Source organism: Sapajus apella, unplaced genomic scaffold (genome assembly GCF_009761245.1).
Source record: "Sapajus apella isolate SASKATOON/1434 unplaced genomic scaffold, GSC_monkey_1.0 scaffold17, whole genome shotgun sequence".
Taxonomy (NCBI): domain Eukaryota; kingdom Metazoa; phylum Chordata; class Mammalia; order Primates; family Cebidae; genus Sapajus; species Sapajus apella.
Genome location: NW_022436957.1, coordinates 28,753,774 through 28,771,984, shown reverse-complemented (window position 1 = coordinate 28,771,984; position 18,211 = coordinate 28,753,774). Strand labels below are relative to the sequence as shown.

General features: G+C 33.3%; 1 protein-coding gene across 4 annotated transcripts in view; it reads left to right on the top strand.

Annotated features, from left to right (window-relative positions):
* The window catches only part of DMD (dystrophin), a 2,282,798-nt gene that overhangs the window by 130,775 nt on the left and 2,133,812 nt on the right, over positions 1–18,211 (top strand). For 2 of the 4 annotated variants that reach the window (XM_032285801.1, XM_032285799.1), the window contains exon 1: positions 6,892–7,132. The exons of 1 other annotated variant lie outside the window; for it this stretch is intronic. In XM_032285801.1, the coding sequence (XP_032141692.1) occupies positions 7,102–7,132 (31 nt within the window). In that variant the 5' untranslated portion in view covers positions 6,892–7,101. Of the gene's footprint in view, positions 1–6,627; positions 7,133–18,211 lie in introns of those variants that run through there. One more of the 4 variants, XM_032285798.1, reaches the window with a different exon arrangement.

Here is an 18,211-nt window from a genome sequence, read left to right as displayed (position 1 = left end):
TATCAATCATTATGCAAGCGTCATTGGCTTCACTGTCTGTGGAAATGTGAGTTAAGATCTTTTCTCATTTTTATGAGATGTAGCTCTTTCTTTTTGTCCAGCGGAAAAAAATTTGAAAGTTGAAAAATGAACTCACAAGGTGCCAGAAAATTTTAACAGGAATTAAGATGGTGTCAAATAAAATTTATTTACACACACACACACACACACACACACACACACACACACAATCTCTAAAGTATCAACATAGGTGGAGTGGGGAACCTGGACTTTCACTTCCACCCGGAAATAATAAGGCAGTACCCTTCTATCTCTGTCCTCCACCAGAACAGTCAGAGGGGGACTAACTAAAATAGATATAAATAAGATCCAGAGTCTAATAATGTAACATACCAAATGCCAAAAAGAAAATCTCAACTGAAATGATAAAAGATAGGAGTCAGTTATACTGACATGACAAAGATGACAGAATTATCTAGCAAGGATATTAAAGTAGCCATCCTGGAAATTGTTGAATAAGCTATTTAAAACATTTTGCAACAAATAAAAAATGGGAAAAGTCAGAAAGAAATTGAAGACATACGAGAGCATGACATTTTAGAACTGAAAATACAGTAATCAAAAAACAATTTCAATAAATGGTCTCAGCAGTAGAATGGAGGTGAAGAGACAGAGGGTAAATCTGTGTGCAGAAAGATATGACAATAGAAATTACACAGCCTTAACAAGAAAGAAAATGATTTTTAAAATGAAAATATTAGTGTCCTGTGGAATTGTAATAAAAGATCTACAGTTTATGCCATCAGAGTTTCAAAAAGGGAGGGAGTTGCTGAACAAGTACTCAAGCACATAATGATTGAAAAATACCAAATTTGATAAAAGACAAAACCCTACATATTCAAGGAGCTGAGTAAACAAACCGGACAAACCCAAATAAACGGATGCTTAGATGCATCGTAGTCAAATGTGAAAACTACTTTAAAAAAAACCTTAAAAACAGTGAAAGAGAAAAGACATTTTATCTATAGGCAAAAAAGTTCAAATGACATAGGATTTCTTACGTGAAACTGTGAAAGCCAGGAAGAAGTATGACATTTTTCAAGTGATGAAAGAAAAGAACTGTCAACTTCCAGAAAACAAGAGGAGGCAACACTTCCAAATGTACTTTATGAGGAATAAGTACTTCGATACCAAAACCTGATAAGCACAGTAGAAAAGTCAACAAACTACAGACCGATAAAACTCATGGATATAGAGACAAAAAGTCCTTAACATAATTTTGCACATTATATTAAGAAGCTGAAGAAGAATGATCACTTGATCATATCAATTGATGCAGGGGAAGAAGTATGACAAAATTCAATACCCCATTTATGATTTAAAAAAAAAAGTCTCAGAAAACTAACAATGGAGGAGAACTTCCTCAACTTGGAAAAGAACAACTACAGAAATCTTATAGCAAACATTGTAATAATGATGAAAGACTTTACAGCTTTCTTCCTAATATTAGGCTTAAGGCAAAGATGGTTGCTTTCAGCCCTACTATTATTCATAGAACTGGAAGTTCTGGCTAGTGCAAAAATGCAAGAAAAGTAGATAAAAGCATACAAATCAGGAAGGAAAAGTTATGCTGTCTCTATTTGCAGATGTTATGATGGCCTATGTAAAATCCCAGGTATTCTACAAAGTTACTCTTAGAAATAATGAGTCTGTTAAGCTCTTAGGATCCAAGATCAACTTATAAAAGTTAATTGCTAATATAATCATGGGCCAGTCTTCATTTAATAACATGTATTGTCTAAGTATAGGCCAAAAAAAGTAATTTTAAAAAGTATATGAATTCTATGTGATAAAAATTATGCTTTACATTTTTGAAAAAATGTATGTCTAATTCAACAGTTATAATTTTATTCAAATTTAAAACAAATAATTTCCTAATGTTATCCCTGCCCAATCCTCCCACCGCCTGCTATTCCTCCCCTAGAAATACCTAATGTAAGTAACAGAGTTATGGATGCAGCAAACCGCTACCATGGCACGTCTATACCTACGTAACAAACCTACGCGATCTGCACATGTACCCTAGAACCGAAAGTATAATAAATAAATAAAATGAAGTAAAAATAATTTCAGGTTTTATTTTGAATCGGGGGTACTGGTTCACGGGTTTGTTACAAGGGCAAATTGTGTGACGTGGAGGTTTGGGGTACTGATGATCCATTCACCCAGGTAGTGAGCCTTATACCCAATAGGTAGTTTTTCAACTGACACCAACTTCCCTCTGTTCCCTCTCTAGTAGTCCCCAGTGTCTATTGTTCCCATCTTTATGTCCACTGTGTACTCAATGTTTGGCTCCCATTTACAAGTGAGAACATGCAGTATTTGGTTTTCTGTTCTTGTGTTAATTTGCTCAGGATAATGACCTCCAGCTGCATTCATCTTGCTGCAAAGGACATGATTTCATTCTGTTTTATGACTGTGCAGCTAACCAAGGAGGTGAAAGAACGAAACAAGGAGAACTACAAAACACTGCCGAAAGAAATCAGAGACAGCAGCAATAAATGCAAAAACATTCCATGCTCATGAATTGGAAGAATAATATTGTTAAAATGGCCATACTGCCCAAAGTGATTTATGGATTTAATGCTAATTTCATCAAACTATCAGTCATTTTACATTTTTATTAGAAAAAACTAATCCAAATTTGTATGGAACCAAAAGAGCCCATGCAGCCAAAGCAATCTTAATCTAAAAGAATAAAGCAAGAGGCATCACACTAGCCAACTTCAAACTATACTATAAGCCTACAGTAACCAAACAGCATGGTACTGGTACAAAAACAGACACATAGACCAATGGCACAGAATAGAGAACTTGGAAATAAAGCCACACACCTATAACCATCTGATCTTTGACAAAGTCAACAAAAATAAGCAATGGGGAATGCATTCCCTATTCAATAAATGGTGCTAGGAAAACTGGCTGGCCATGTGCAGAAGATTGAAACTAGACCTCTACTTTTCGTTATATACAAAAATCAACTGATGATGGGTTAATTATTTAAATGTAAGACCTCATACTATAAAAAATCCTAGAAGAAAACGTAAGAAATACTCTTTTTTACATTGGTCTTGGCAAGGAATTCATGACTAAATCCCCAAAAGCTATTGCAACAAAACCAAAAATTGACAAGTGGGACCTGACTAAGCTAAAGCACTTCTCCACAGCAAAAGTAACTATCAACAAAGTGAACGAAGAATGGGAGAAAATATTCACAGAATACGCATCTGACAAAGGCCTAGTATCCAGAGCCTATGAGAAACTTAAATCAATAAACAAAAAACAAACACATCCATTAAGAATGGGCAAAGTATATGAGCAGACGCTTTTTTTTTTTTTTGAGACAGGGTCTTGTTCTTCGTCCAGGATGGAGTGCAGTGGCACCGTCTCTGCTCACTGCAAACTTCACCTCACAGGTTCAAGTGATTCTCCTGCCTCAGCCTCCCAGGTGGCTGGGATTACAAGGGTGTGCCACCTTGCCTGGCTAATTTTTTTTAATTTATTTTTAGTAGAGACGGGGTTCTAGGAATCTGTTACACAATATTTTACTTACAGTCAATAATACCAATACCATGTTGTACACTTAGAAAATTGTTAAGAGCGTAGGTCTCATGTCAATTGTTCTTAACACAATAAAATACAATTTTTAAATGAGTATATTCAGATGCAAATAAACACATGATAAGATGTTCAATGTCATTAACCATTAGGAAAATTCAAAATTTCCCTAAAATCACTGTGATATAGATACCTATATGCTTAAAACTACTGTATATATATATATATATATACATATATAATATGTATATATATATACACATATATATGCTTAAAACTAATATATATATATATTAGTTTATATATATAAAATTTTTATATATACATAAAATTCAGAACACCAAACGCTGATGAAGATTTGGAGAAATTGGATCACTCATACATTGCTGGTGAATATGTAAAATGGTAAAATTTTTTCAAAATATTTTCACAGTTTGCCAAAAAAACTAAATATACATTTGCCATAAGGCCCAGTCATTAATTACACTCTTTGACATTAATCTAGGGAAATGAAAAATAAAAAAACTACATAATTGCTTTTCAGCTTTATTTTGAAACAACAGAAATATCCCACAGTATATGAATAAAGTAACTATAGAACATTCATGCCATGAACTACCTCTCAGCAATAAAAGAATATAAGCTAATGATGACAACTTAAATGGATCTCAAGCACATAATGCTGAAAAAAAAAAGAGCCTACCTCAAAAGACTACATAAGGCATCATCGCATTTATCCAATATTCTTAAAATGACAAAATTATAGTGTTGGAGAACAAATCGATTGTTGCCAGGCTTTAGGGACAACTGGGGATAGTGACTGGTGAGACTATAAAGGACTAGCAGGAGGCAATCTCTGAGGTGATGAAAGAAGTGTTTATTTGTTGAGATTGTGATCACACAAATCTACATTTGTGATGCAGTAGAAATATATATACATATCATATCAATGTCAGTTTCTTGGCTTTGATATTGAATTGTAGTTATGGTAGGATACTGTAGTTATTGCAGTTAATCTTTGGGAGAAACTGGATGCAGGGTATATGGCATCTCTGTATAGTATCTCTGCAAATTCTTACCAATCTACAAGTATTTGAAAGTATCAAGTTAAAATGCATTTTTAAAAAATTCTGTGACAGTCATTAAAAATGGAAATTTGAGCAAGTTTTTTAGAGTGGGGCTAATAAGACCTACCAGAGGTAGTTATTTTGAGGACTAGAGGGAGAAAGATAAGTGATTAAGGGTCACAAGAATGTACTGTGGTGACACAGTCTGAACTGAAATTCATTATGTTTGCTCTAAATTTTATTTTACATGCCTTTCACTTTTCAAGTTATTTCAAGCACATATCTCCACCTGCATTATAAAATCTTGAGGGAAGTACATGCATTTCACACAATGCAAAAATTATTACAGATGCCAAATAAATTCAGATTATCAACTAAGACTGAATGGCAATTAAAATGTATCTGAGGACATTCAGACCTATCAGGATTTGGTGCTTTAGATATTCCCCAGGACACATTTTTTTGTTACATTTAGAATCACAGTTGTTTTTTGGAAACACACACTTTAGGGTTTCTCAAAGTCGACCATGCATTCGAATCACCGGTAAAACACAGTGCTGGGTCCCAACCCCAGAATTTCTGACTTTTGAGGTCTCGTGTCAACTTGCACTTCTCTGAAGTTCCCACATGATATTGATGTTGGTTTGGGACTGATAAATTGTATTCATGCCTTGGCCTAAACAAGGGTTTAAGTCTGTAGAAAACTCACAGTACTACATAAAAGGGGACTTATACACTGGGCAATATTGTACCTCATTATATAGAAGGACCTTGATGCTAACATGTAGACTTAGAGCCAAATCAGCCCCAAAACCATTTTTTCACTTTTTTCATGTTGTTCTATGAAAATTTTGCTTATCTGCATATTTAGACAATCACACTGAGAGGAAAGGTGGTAACCTACAGAAAAGAATGTTATAAATCTATTTTGAATGAAGTAAATTAAATACAATTACCTTAAAATTAGGCCTTATATTTTAGTTAATATGCATTTTGCTGGGGAAAATAGCAGTTACGACAATAATATTCTAAAACACAAAATGTATAATTAACTATTAAGGTAAACATCACAGTCTGACTCAGTATGTTTTTTTTTATTTTTATCTGTTACTCATTTCTGCAGCAGTTGAATGTTTGACATAGAAAAATGAGTCTGTCACTTTAACAAATGGTACAATAAAAACACTCAAAAATTTTAGTAGGGATTATTATAACTGTAAAAGGAATATCTTTCTAAAAAATGTTACCAATGTTTCCTATCAATTTTGGTCTCGCCTATTGCATAAAAGTAATAAGGAAGAAGATGAAGAGGACTTCTATTGGCAAAGAATGATTTACATGCTGAATGACATAATACAACTGTATGCATTTAATACGGGGAAAAAAAGCCTTTAATTAGAACCATTAAATAGTCATTAACTCATTGTCTAAGAACATGGTGTTTTAAGAATTGGCACCAGAAAAATGGAAAATAGAATAATTTGTTAGTAAAGAAGTTTTATCATAATTCACAACTGAAATTTAGGATTTGAGAAAAATTTCTTTGCTCTATTGTAAAAGTGTTCTTTATTTCAGCAGGAAAGCTTGCCCCATGAGACCTACACACACATTCTGTCTTCAGAATTCAGCTGCTGAATTCTGCTGCTGCTTTTCTTATCCAAACTGTTGGCATCATCAATACATGGCTTTTGATTGGATCCCAAGGGTAAAAAATAACTTTGGTAGACAGTGGATACATAACAAATGCATAGATTATTCTGGGCATTTCTTTCTTTTGGTGGAGTGAAATTTCTGGTGTTGTTAAGAAGGGAAAAAAATTCATTTAAAAGTCAATTTTGAATCAGGATTTTCTGCTCTGTTGTTTTATAAATTCACATAAAAGTTACAGAAAATATTGTTATGGTTTGTTACTGAATAGTTTTTGTGTTTAGAAGGCTTTAAAAGCAAATTCTATGTCCACTGTGCTATTCTGGTTTGGATATTAATCAGAACACAGTTGAGTATTATTTGAATTCACAGAGCTTGCCATGCTGGAAGCACAACCTTATATGTAGTGACCATGGACAGTCCTATTATGGGAAACCAACTTGAGAGAGAAGGCGGGTCACTTGCTTGTGCGCAGGTCCTGGAATTTGAAATATCCAGGGGCCTCTACAGAATCCTGGCATCAGTTACTATGTTGACTCACTCAGTGTTGGGATCACTCACTTTCCTCTACAGGACTCAGATCTTGGAGGCAATTCCCTTCAGAGAAAAACAAATAGGAAAAACTGAAGTGTTATTTTTTTAAGGCGGTTGAAGTGGATTGGTTTCTCATTGTTTTTAAGCCTACTGAAGCAATAAAGTTTGAAGAACTTTTACTAGGTTTTTTTTTTTTTTTTTTTTTAATCGCTGCCTTGATATACACTTATCCAAAATGCTTTGGTGGGAAGAAGTAGAGGACTGTTGTAAGTACAAAGTAACTAAAAATATCTTTTACTGTGGCATAATGTTTAGTTTGTGACAAGCTCACTAATTAGGTATATTGATTTTAAATTATTACAGTAGTTTGCAAAGGAGCATAAATGTTCTATATACTGCATATATATATTTTTTTCAGGTATTATATTTTTCATTGGAAAAACTTTTCAACAGAAATGGAGTTTAAAAGTTTTCCTTTGTGATAGAATTAAACACATAATTTCTTGATTAAGAAACCACTGCAGTAAGAGAATATGCAGAATGTCGTTTGAGTATAACAGACTATTTTGATTGCTGTGAGATAGTTTGTATATCTGAGTTATTATTTTGATTAGTTGGTACTTCTGTATTTAGTTACAGTTACATAAAGGTTACTGACCTGACATATATTCTAAATTGAACTAATTACTGTATAGGAACTACATGAAGGCCTAAAAATTAGAAAAAGTTTGTCTGACATATCATGGGGGAAATAAAGAATAAAATGAGTTGGGATGGATAATGGGAAGATGGGAAAAATATTGATAAGATTTAATTTTAATGTTTCTTACTCATATTTACTATTTCAAATGCTCTTTTCTGTAGTATATTGTGATAACTTTTTCAAATAATTATTTCAAAAAAATCACACAAATAATGATATTATCTATGCTGTCAAATGATCAGATAATCTCTTCTTGGGAAAACAACATACAAAATTGAGGAAATCCTAATTATATTTCATAGTAAAATCACCATGCTGTTTCATGTCTATTATGAGCTAGCTTTTCAGTACAAATTTTTAGTCTGGCATTCATATAGAAATGCAACTATTTTGTTTATTTTTAAGAAAGCCACGATGACTAATGAAGGATTTAAAAAGAGGCTGAGGCACAACAGTAAAAATAATGTAGGATAAGGACTGTGTGTCCCAAAGAGATGAGAGATTATCTCTTCCTCACCCATCTTTGACTTGTGGATATAGTTATTCTCAAATAGATATGAGGGCAATACCTATAATTAAGAATGAAAAAATAAATCTCTCCAAATAAGTAATGCTCCACAACTTCTAATAAAAGTCAGAACTTTTGCCGCTGTGAAAAATTTGTGGAAATAAGTTAACATTGTTCATGTACTGATTCACATTAAAAGCTACCAGATTTTATAATATAACAGTTGCTTATATTGTTTCCTTCTTAAATCTCTTTTGGCGAGCATCATTACTGCTTTCAGATTTTAAAACTATTACTATCATTACAAAAATATGCATGGTATATATCTGTAGTTTGCAACATACACACATACACACATTTTCATTTGTTGTTTTTATTTCTTTGATATTCATAACTTATAAATACTATCAAAATCACTACTGATTATATATATATATATTCTACATAACTAAACTCATATACCAGTATATAGTGCAATTTTGAAAGAATAGATGCAATTCTGCTGGAATGAAGCAAGGTAAACCTACATTCTGTTGTGTCATAGATACTCAAATAACTCTCAATTCTTAGAATGTGACAAAAGCTAATCGTTTTGGGACATGTCCTGTAGGATCTTTTCACACTGCATTTAAAAATTCATCAAGTAATGCCTATGCCACATGCCAATGAGTTTGTTAAGAAAAAAATGGAGATATTCTCAGGGTTATTTTATACATTAAATTTTGCTGCTTGATACCATACTGCTATTGGATGTTTGACATTTGAATCCAGTTTTAAAATTTGCCTTAGTTTGAAAAACTTACAAAAGTACATTTTGTTGTTCTTAACCAAATTAGTTACCCTTTAAAAGAGATCACTGTATTGTCAAGCACATTGTATTGTTTACTTTTAGAATTACTCAAATAATGCATTGTAAAGAATTATTCAGGTAGTGTATTGCAAACAGACATTTCATTTGAATATATTTAAATGATGTAAGTCATCTTGAAGTCTACTGAAATCATCTTTTAGAATTTCATTCGCAGAATCTTTTAAAGGCATCTTAACTATGAAAAAGAGATTGCTAATCTAAATTGATGTTACAATGTTTAATACAAAGCTTTTGGTGTATCTTACATGGCATTAGATTATGAAAAATACATTAGAGTATGTCATATGCATGTTACTCTAAACTTTAAAAAAGACTACAAAGTGTTTCATGCATAATTACATTATTTAAGGGAAAAAAGATGTTGGTTGACATTATTACAGCTAGGCAGCATTGAATTGCAAATTCATAATTTGGGCAGAGATATTAATACAGCTTCCTCTTTAGTCCTATAGTATTCATTTGAAACCCCTGTGCTCCACATCATTTGCTACATAGGAAACAAATTGTTAAGGTTTTAACCACTTGTGTAGTTTAATAAAAGAGATTAAAATCATTGTCTTGGAAACATCAGGTGTTTTTCAAAATTCTATTTTATTATCTTTCATCACAATTTTATCTCAGGAGTAAAACAAAGTGACTTCCCAAATTTTTCTTCTCCTTCCACCTTCTATTCTAATATTTTCCTAACTTATTGAAAATGATTTATCATACTTTTTCATCAATTTATTCTTTATTTCATCACACATACAAGAAACACAGTATTTTGATGTGAGTATATATGTTTATATATACACACATTTATATGCATTCAATTCACAGGGTATTACATTTCCTAAGAGGGTCTAATTAGAAATTAACCCTTCTTTAAAGATAATTTTCTGTTCATTTTTCAAAATTTTCTGTTTTAAACACAACATTTTTTAAGCAATTGAGAAATGAGACTAATGAATGTTCCCTGTTTGACAAAACAGAACAAACCATGAAGCAAGAATTTATGAGGCCTGAGGTTATACAATTTTGGGCGCTATTTTAAGAAAAATAATACATAATTAGACACAGCCTTGTGAGGGGCCATGTAAATAAGGCTTTAATAGTTTCTTGGGAAATCACCTCTGTATGAAAAGCTGTGTTGAGATTGAATCTTTTCCCAGTTATATTTTATAATAAAATTGACACTAGTTATCTTTCTTTAGAGCATTTATTATTTCTCAAAGACAACCTTTTATTTAATGCAGATTAGAGAGTTAAAAGAATTTATAATGGTAGGAATTTGACATTTCTCCCTTTCATTCTGAAAAGATACATTGATTAAAGTGATGTCAAACTCAGTTAATGGAGGCGGCGCAGTTATTTGAAATATAGAGGGTATGTAATTTGAAGGCACGCCAAATCACAATGACAAGGAATAATGATGACCTTGGTTTATTTTTATACAGTACATTCAGGTTTTGACTGGATTCAGAGAGAGGCAATGGTTTTCTTTCTCACAAAGTCCTACTATAGTCCGAGGAGGTTTGTGTTCTATAATCAAGGCAGTTGGTTCACACTGGAATATTTTGTTGGGAAGGCCATGAGCTGCAATATGGGAAATAAACCTTTTTATTAAATGCAACCAGGTTTCATAGCAGGATTTCATGAAAATATTTCCCTTTGTAGAATATGCTTAATGCAGTATACTGATCTTCAAAAAACAAACAAACAAGTAAATAAATACTTTGTAGTCCTCACCTTTTCCCTACTTAAAACATCTAGAGGTTTCATGCTATAAAATATTGACGTGTTTGGAGTTCTGAAGTTTCATTTTAATACAGATGTGAAAGTTAAAATGGCAACTCCATAGGGTAGTTTATCATTTTACCAAGTTTGGAGGGATTTTTCTATTTATGCCACATATAGAATTGTCCCTAAAATACTTATAAAATTTCAAGCTCCCTCTACTTAATACTAAAAATGAATGTGTCTTCCAGAGATTCTGATAGCCCTTTTGAATGGGAGAGTAACTCTGCTATTTGTGAATCATTCCTGTACTAAATACAGTTCCAAGATTAATAGCTGAAATGATTTGGTTTGTTTTTTCATGAAATTTATAGTATAAAAAGTTTGTTTCCCTTGTATATTAAAGCATATTATAGCATTCAGTGTGCCTTCATAAACCAGATGGCTCCTCTAGAGATTCTGAAATACTTTAACACCCAGGGCATAGCCTTTCTCTTTCCCCATTCAAGATTACTTCCTTGAATATGGCCGCCCAGAAAAGACAAAAAAAAAAAAGTATTTGACTCCAGTGTTTTAAGTGTCTATAAATTTTCTCAAGCGCAGTTCTGATAGACAGCAGACAAATGAGGATGAAGAAGGGAAATGACTCTGCTGGCTCATGCTTAAAAGTGTTCTCGAGTACAGGGGAACAACACACACTGGAGTCTTTTGGAGGGTAAAGGGTGGAAGGAGGGAGAGAATCAGAAAAAAGCAACGAATGGGTAGTAGGCTTAATACCTGGGTGACAAAATAATCTGTACGACAAACCCCCATGACGTAAGTTTACCCATGTAACAAACCTGCACTTGTAGCCCTGAACTTAAAAGTTAAAAAAAAAGAGAGTCTTCATCTCATGGCCATACAATCTCTACCTCATTCCTGTTAAAAACACAAGGGCCAGTACCCCCTCTTTTATAAATCACATCTTCCATTTAGGCTGCCCTTTTGAGAGAGAATTTCTGTTCAACTCTGAGCTCAATCTTTATTTTAATCTGATATCACTCATTCAAAATACTTGGGAATTTCAGTCGGCAAAGGGACACACAGAGCAATTTTCTGAAGTCCTACAGTCTCTGAAGGTGACTTTGCTGCATAGTGTATGTAATAATACTAAGCCTTGAGAAAACCAATGTTCTTAGCAACCCAGATTTGGTTTAGAAATCAATTTATTCTTGCTTTCTTCTGTTATCTTTTGCCTTCTCCCTCAATGCCTCACTTTCACTGTCATTAGGCACCTTGTTCCTCACTAATAGGAAGTGGGGGAGAATCAACAATTACCCTTTAATTGAAATGGAGCAGTCATTTCCTTGTCATGCTGATAAAATGTTGTTGCTGTTGTTTGTTGTTGTTGTTGTTGTTGTTGTTGTTCCTAAATGACCCTTTCACAGTTTTTAACTCAGTATTTTGATTACATACAGTTTTAAGGAAATAATTATCCATAAATTTAAAATGTTAGCAAACTGATTAATTGATTTTCTCATGTCAATTTTGAAATCTGGAATATATATAAGACTAGTGAATAATGTCTAGGTCTACTTACATTTGAATAAAAGAATCTGAGGAAGAGCTTGGCCTTGATTTTTGTATATTATTCTTTTTAGTTTAGTTATTTATTTTAGTAGAAAAATGTGGTTGTGTCAATGAAGAGGAGAAACATTAAAATGCATTATTAAAGCCAATGCTTATCCACATAATGCAATGAGAATGTAGATATAACTTTAAAGCAACTTCAAAAAGTCAGATGCTTGAATTGTGATGTTTTTAGTTTATATTTAATAAATACGAAAACCATACATGGGCATGCCAACAATGAGGAATTCACATATATATCATGAAGCCTTTTGCTAATTGATTTTCAACTTTTAAATGCTTTCTCTTCACTATCATGAAAATTTTTATTGTTAAAAAGGTCCGTATTAACTGAGCACAATTACCATTATAGTGTCCCATATTATTTCCAATTATGGGCAAATAAAACGGTTATCCTTTAAATGTTTTTACCCTCTTCTTGGCCTTTATCTTGTTTCGTTTTAAAGTGTTCTCCCTTCTTCCACTCTGCTTTTGGCTAAGACTGTCATAGAATCAGGACTATAAAAGGGCATAAACCTCAGTCGCTTTTTTCTCATTCCTGGCACTCATCTTTATTTGCACACAGCTTGTCTCTTCCTTTATCAGATTACAGTAGCAATAGTACCTTAGCTTGAGCTCAGTGCTGACTTAAAGGGCAAGGGAGTCAGTACACTGTTACAAGGACAGATTTTAGTCTTGGAAGCTGCGTGAGGAAAAATGAAAGAAATAAGAAAGAAAAATCACAAAATCGGAACTGCCCAAGTATTTTCATCAAAGGCAAATTGAGTAATTTCTTTTTATGTTAGCGCTTAAGAGGGATGCATTAGAAATAAATTGTTGACTGAGTGAACAAAATATTATCAAAATAGTTGAGTAAGTAAAAACATAATAATCTGTAAAAATGATGATTCCAATGACTCTCACATGTTGCAAAATAACTAGGAAGGAAAAGGGGAAATTAGACTTTAAAGAGCATAATCAGATGCAAGCAATGTTGGCTTGTAGGTGGTTAACTAAAAACGCTTACGGGAAGTTCAGACAGCTGGGGAATCCTGATTTAGTAGAGGCTGGAGGGCAAGGCATGAGCCATGTGAACAGCTGCTGAAGAGCTAGAGGATTCCTTTGGATTAGGTGTACACACCCCATCTCTAATGGGCTGTCAGAGAGCATCAAGTGTTATCACAGAGGTTCACTTTGCTCAAGTGAACTTTTGCAGTGTTTTTCCTTAAATGTCTGAAAATGGATTGGCTCTCAAAATAAATCCAGAAATAAAAGTAGCAAAACAAGTGACTCTCTAAAATTTGTATTGCGTGGTTTTGGACGACCGCTGTTTAAAGAAGGGACTTACAGCTGCTGATTTGTTATCCATTTATTGAATCATTTGTCCATGCAACAAATATACATATTAAGTGCGAATTTTGTGCCAGGTACTGTGCTATGCTTTGGAGATATTCTAAACAAGTGAACTCGAAGAGAGACTAGCATTTCAAGGAGGATGTGCATATTAAATACAGACATGCAGACTACTTAAATTGCATTGGAGATAAGGGCTATAGAATAAAGCACACATTGTAATAAGAATGTATAATAGGGAGATTTATACCAGCCTTTGAAATTAAGGAAATACTTGTGAGAAAAAAAATATTCAAAGCAAGACAAAGAAGAATGAGGTTAGAGTATACTTGTCCAAAAGAAAAGAGGGAGTAAAAATGTCCCTGTCAGAGGAAGCAACATTTCAGAATGTGGAAAATGGTATGGAGAAAGATCTAAAAGGACAGACAGTTTTCCTAGAGTAGAGTGAATGTAGAAAAGTGTGGGAAAAGCTTACATCTGGAATGGCAGGCTGGGGTTCAATCATTCAGAACCTTGAAGGTTATAGGAATTATTTTTCTCTTTACAGTAAAATCAATGGAAAGCCTTATGGGTTTCAGGTAGAACACTGATATTAACATATTTACATTTTGTAAGACTATCACTCTGTTTTGTGCAAAAGAGATTGGAAAATGCTAATGGTAGATGAGGACTATCAATCTGAAGCAATTATAGTAGCTCCTCCAGGTGCAGAAGAAGGTGATTTGGACTAGAATGGTGACAGTAGAGATGAAAGAAGTAGATCTATTCAAGATTTGTTTATGAGATAGAATCAGTAGGAATTGGTGTTGTATTGCATGCTCTGTGCCCCATGAAATGAACAACTGGGGTAGATAATGGTGTCATCTGCAAGGAGATTGGAAGGGAAATTGGAACAATGGGAAAGATCAGGGGTGTAGATGCTAAGGTTTTAGTTTTGTTTTGTGTTTTTATGTAGATCATGGGTATTGTGCCTAGAAATGAAGTCATTATTAGGGATTTAAATATGCAACTCATGGAGTGGATGAGACCAGCTAGAAAGATAATAGAATGTGAAGAGGAGGAGAGGGGGAATTCATTAAGGAAGACAGAAGCACTAAAAAAAAAGAAAATCAGAGAAGACACATCTAGATAAAGTGATGAAATTTGAAGGAAAATAATATTTCCATAAAGAGGTCTGTTCCTTTCAATCTCCAATTTAATGGCTTTATGAATGAGGAAACCACTTTTAGCACCAGGTATCTTGGTTTCCACAGTCTCTACCATCTATTTACCCCTAATTTCCTCCCATATTGCTATTTCTGTATTACCAAAATGTTGCCTTAGTAGAAAAGCTTCAATAAATATTTAAATTGTATAATGTATTCAGCTTTTTCCTGTACTCTGCACTTCCTAAAAATACATTGTTCGGAAACCCCATTTCAACTGACTACTGTATAATGAAATGAGCCTTCAGTGTAAAACATTTATCATAGTCTGAATTTCAATTGCTCAGTCAGAATTGTTGAGTAATATGAAAAATCATCCTTTAGAGAATACAGAACTGCATAGATATGACAAGGTAAGTTTGCACTTTATTTAATGCTATTTTAGTTAATATAGATGCTTACTGGAGAAATGTCTAAAAATTCTGGAGGACGATTAGTAAAATTGATTATCCCTTTATCTGCAAAAATGGTAAAAAATACCTAGAAAACATTCTAGAGTGTACCAGTAACATGGACTGTTAATATTATGCTATGAAGTAAATGACACCTCTGGATTTAAACAATGTCCACTCTGCACAATAATGTCAACATTAGTATTCTCATATATATGATTACAAATAATATTGAGAGCTTATCTGACTTCATAAGCAATTTTATTCACATCTCATAACAAGGAAATGAATGCACACGTATCTATACATTTAAAGATAATGTCAGAGATAGTGATGGAACAGAATTATTCAAGATGTGTAAATGAGGGCGGGAGGCAAGGGAAAGTCAGAAATATGTTCCAATAATTTATTTCAGATTAAAAGCCTATTGATTATTAGCCAGCTACAGTGGCTCACACCTGTAATCCCAGCACTTTGGAAGGCCAAAGTGGGCAGATCACCTGAGGTCAGGAGTTCCAGGCTAGCCTAGCCAACAAGGTGAAACCACGTCTCTACTAAAATACAAAAATCAGCAGGGTGTGGTGGCGCACAACTGTAATCGCCGCTACTCAGGAGGCTGAGGCAGAAGAATCACTTGAACCCAGGAGGCATATGTTGCAGTGAGCCAAGAAATCACCACTGCACTCCAGCCTAGGCAACAGAGCAAGACTCTGTCTCAAAAAAAAAAAAAAAAAAAAAAAAAAAAAAAGTTTATTGATTATCATGTGTGTTTCCATGGTACCAATTTTTTAGTATTGTCCAATAGCTGACAAGTATATAAAACTATCAGGATAATATAAATTTTAACTGTTATTTAAAATGCATCTTCTTAACTGTAAGGTTATTGATCTTTGGATAAGCTATAGAAATAAGACTTACATCAGAAATATATTTCAGAGACTCAGTAGGATGATTTGTAGCACTCTTTAATATTAAATACACAAATACACATTGTTATTATGATTTACTGCTATAATGACACTAAGATTTGTGATTATATAAAAAGTAAGAAATTGTTAGAAATTGTTTTATTTTAATCAATGCTGATCTATTTTTCAAGTATATGAGATTAGAAGATACTACTTTCCTAGGAAAAAATGTCTTTATGACAGTGCAATGAATGAAGTAAATTAACTCATTTCTTTCAATATTACTAATGTGCATAGATCTCTCTGTCTTTCTATATATCATACATACATAGAGACACACATACATACACATTACCTAGAAATTAAGTGGTTTACATATGAAAGTATTTGGCTTTGATATTATAAGATCAGTAACATTATGACTAGTACGACACTGAAATCAATTTTTCCATTTGAAAACTGTAAAGAACACTACAACACAGTGGGGAAAAAACAATTTATTATATTCAAATGTCATTCACAATTGTAATAAGCATATAATTATATGCTATTGATTAATAAGCTATTAATCATATTCTAATATTCAACAATAGCAATAACTGTTAGTAGTTTTGTTTTTGATAATTTTTTAAGAAAATGAATTGTTAATTCTGTTATGGTAAAAATAAAGCAAAGTATTATCTTCTTTTTATCTTTTATATGCATTGGTTGAACAAGATATTGAGATTCTCTTTTTTTTTTACATTTAAATTTTATTGAGCCATAAATAGTTTTTGGTTTTTTTTTTTAATTTTTATTTTCCTTTAAGTTCTGGGCAGGATTGTTACTTAGGTAAACAGCTTCACCCCGCTGAATTCAAGTGAAGTAAAGAGCTTCATGTCTCTAGAACCAATTAATGAAATTTCTTCTTCATCTTTCTTGAACTTGTAGCAGTGGTCAACATGGACCATTTTCTCCCTTCTTAAAAATGTTGTCTTCTTTGAGATCTGTGCACTGTCCTCTCGTGGCTTCACTACTACTTTGGAGGGTGTTTGTGTTCAGCCTGTATTGCAGGTTGATCCTCTCCTATCAGCCTTTAAAAATTAGGTTTCCTTGAGATCTAGTCCTGGCATAATTCTCTTCTCATAATAATCTCTTCCTGCATCATTGCACTTATGTCCACAGCTTTATCAACACCTATATGCAGATAACTAACCAAGTTATACCTCTAGCTTAGATTTCTCCAGTGAACTCCAAAACTGTAATTTCAACTGCCTGGGTGGCATCTCCATTCTTGTGTGAGAAAGTCACCTCTTTCTAAATGCCCTAAACAGAACTTTCTCTTCACCCCACAAAACCTGCTCCCTTCTCGTTGTTTTTTTTTTTTTTCCTTTTTTTTTTTTTGTCAATGAATGGTGCCACCACTCACCCAGTTTCACAAGCCAGAAACATATCTCATCCTTGAAACTCTGATCTTTTTACCCCGTTATTTCTAAATCATTGCCAATCACTGTGGGTTTTATCCTCTAATATATTTTCATCCATTTCTCTTTATCTCCTCTCTCATTATCCTAGCCAAATATATTTTCTTTCACTAGGAATTCAGCAGCTATTTCGTTTCCAGTTTCTCTGCATTCTGTCTTTCATATTCTTGATAATCTGCTCTGTAAAATCCATGCATTCAATTACATTTGAAGATACCCCCACTCATTTAATCATGCTAGTAGCTTCTCTTGGCTTCTAGGAAAGCCAAACCAAACAAAACAAGACAAAAAATTAAAAATCAAAATCTAGATACTGCCTAGATCTCCTATCTTATTTCCCATCGTGTTTCCTCTGCCTCCCCCTCTTACAGGACTTTTGCACATGCTTTTCTACTCTTCTAGAATCTTCCCCCTTCCCCAATTTTTTACCTTGATAACAACATTTTTCACTTACAAGCTTACCTCTGAAGAGACGTCAGAATTCTTTGAGTACATCAAATTTCCCTACCATGTAATATCTGTCCAATATTTATACCCAATATTCACAACTCCAGTGGATGTCAAGAGAACCATACTGAGAAAGAAAAAAAAAAAGGTTAAATACTGTGCTATTTCTTA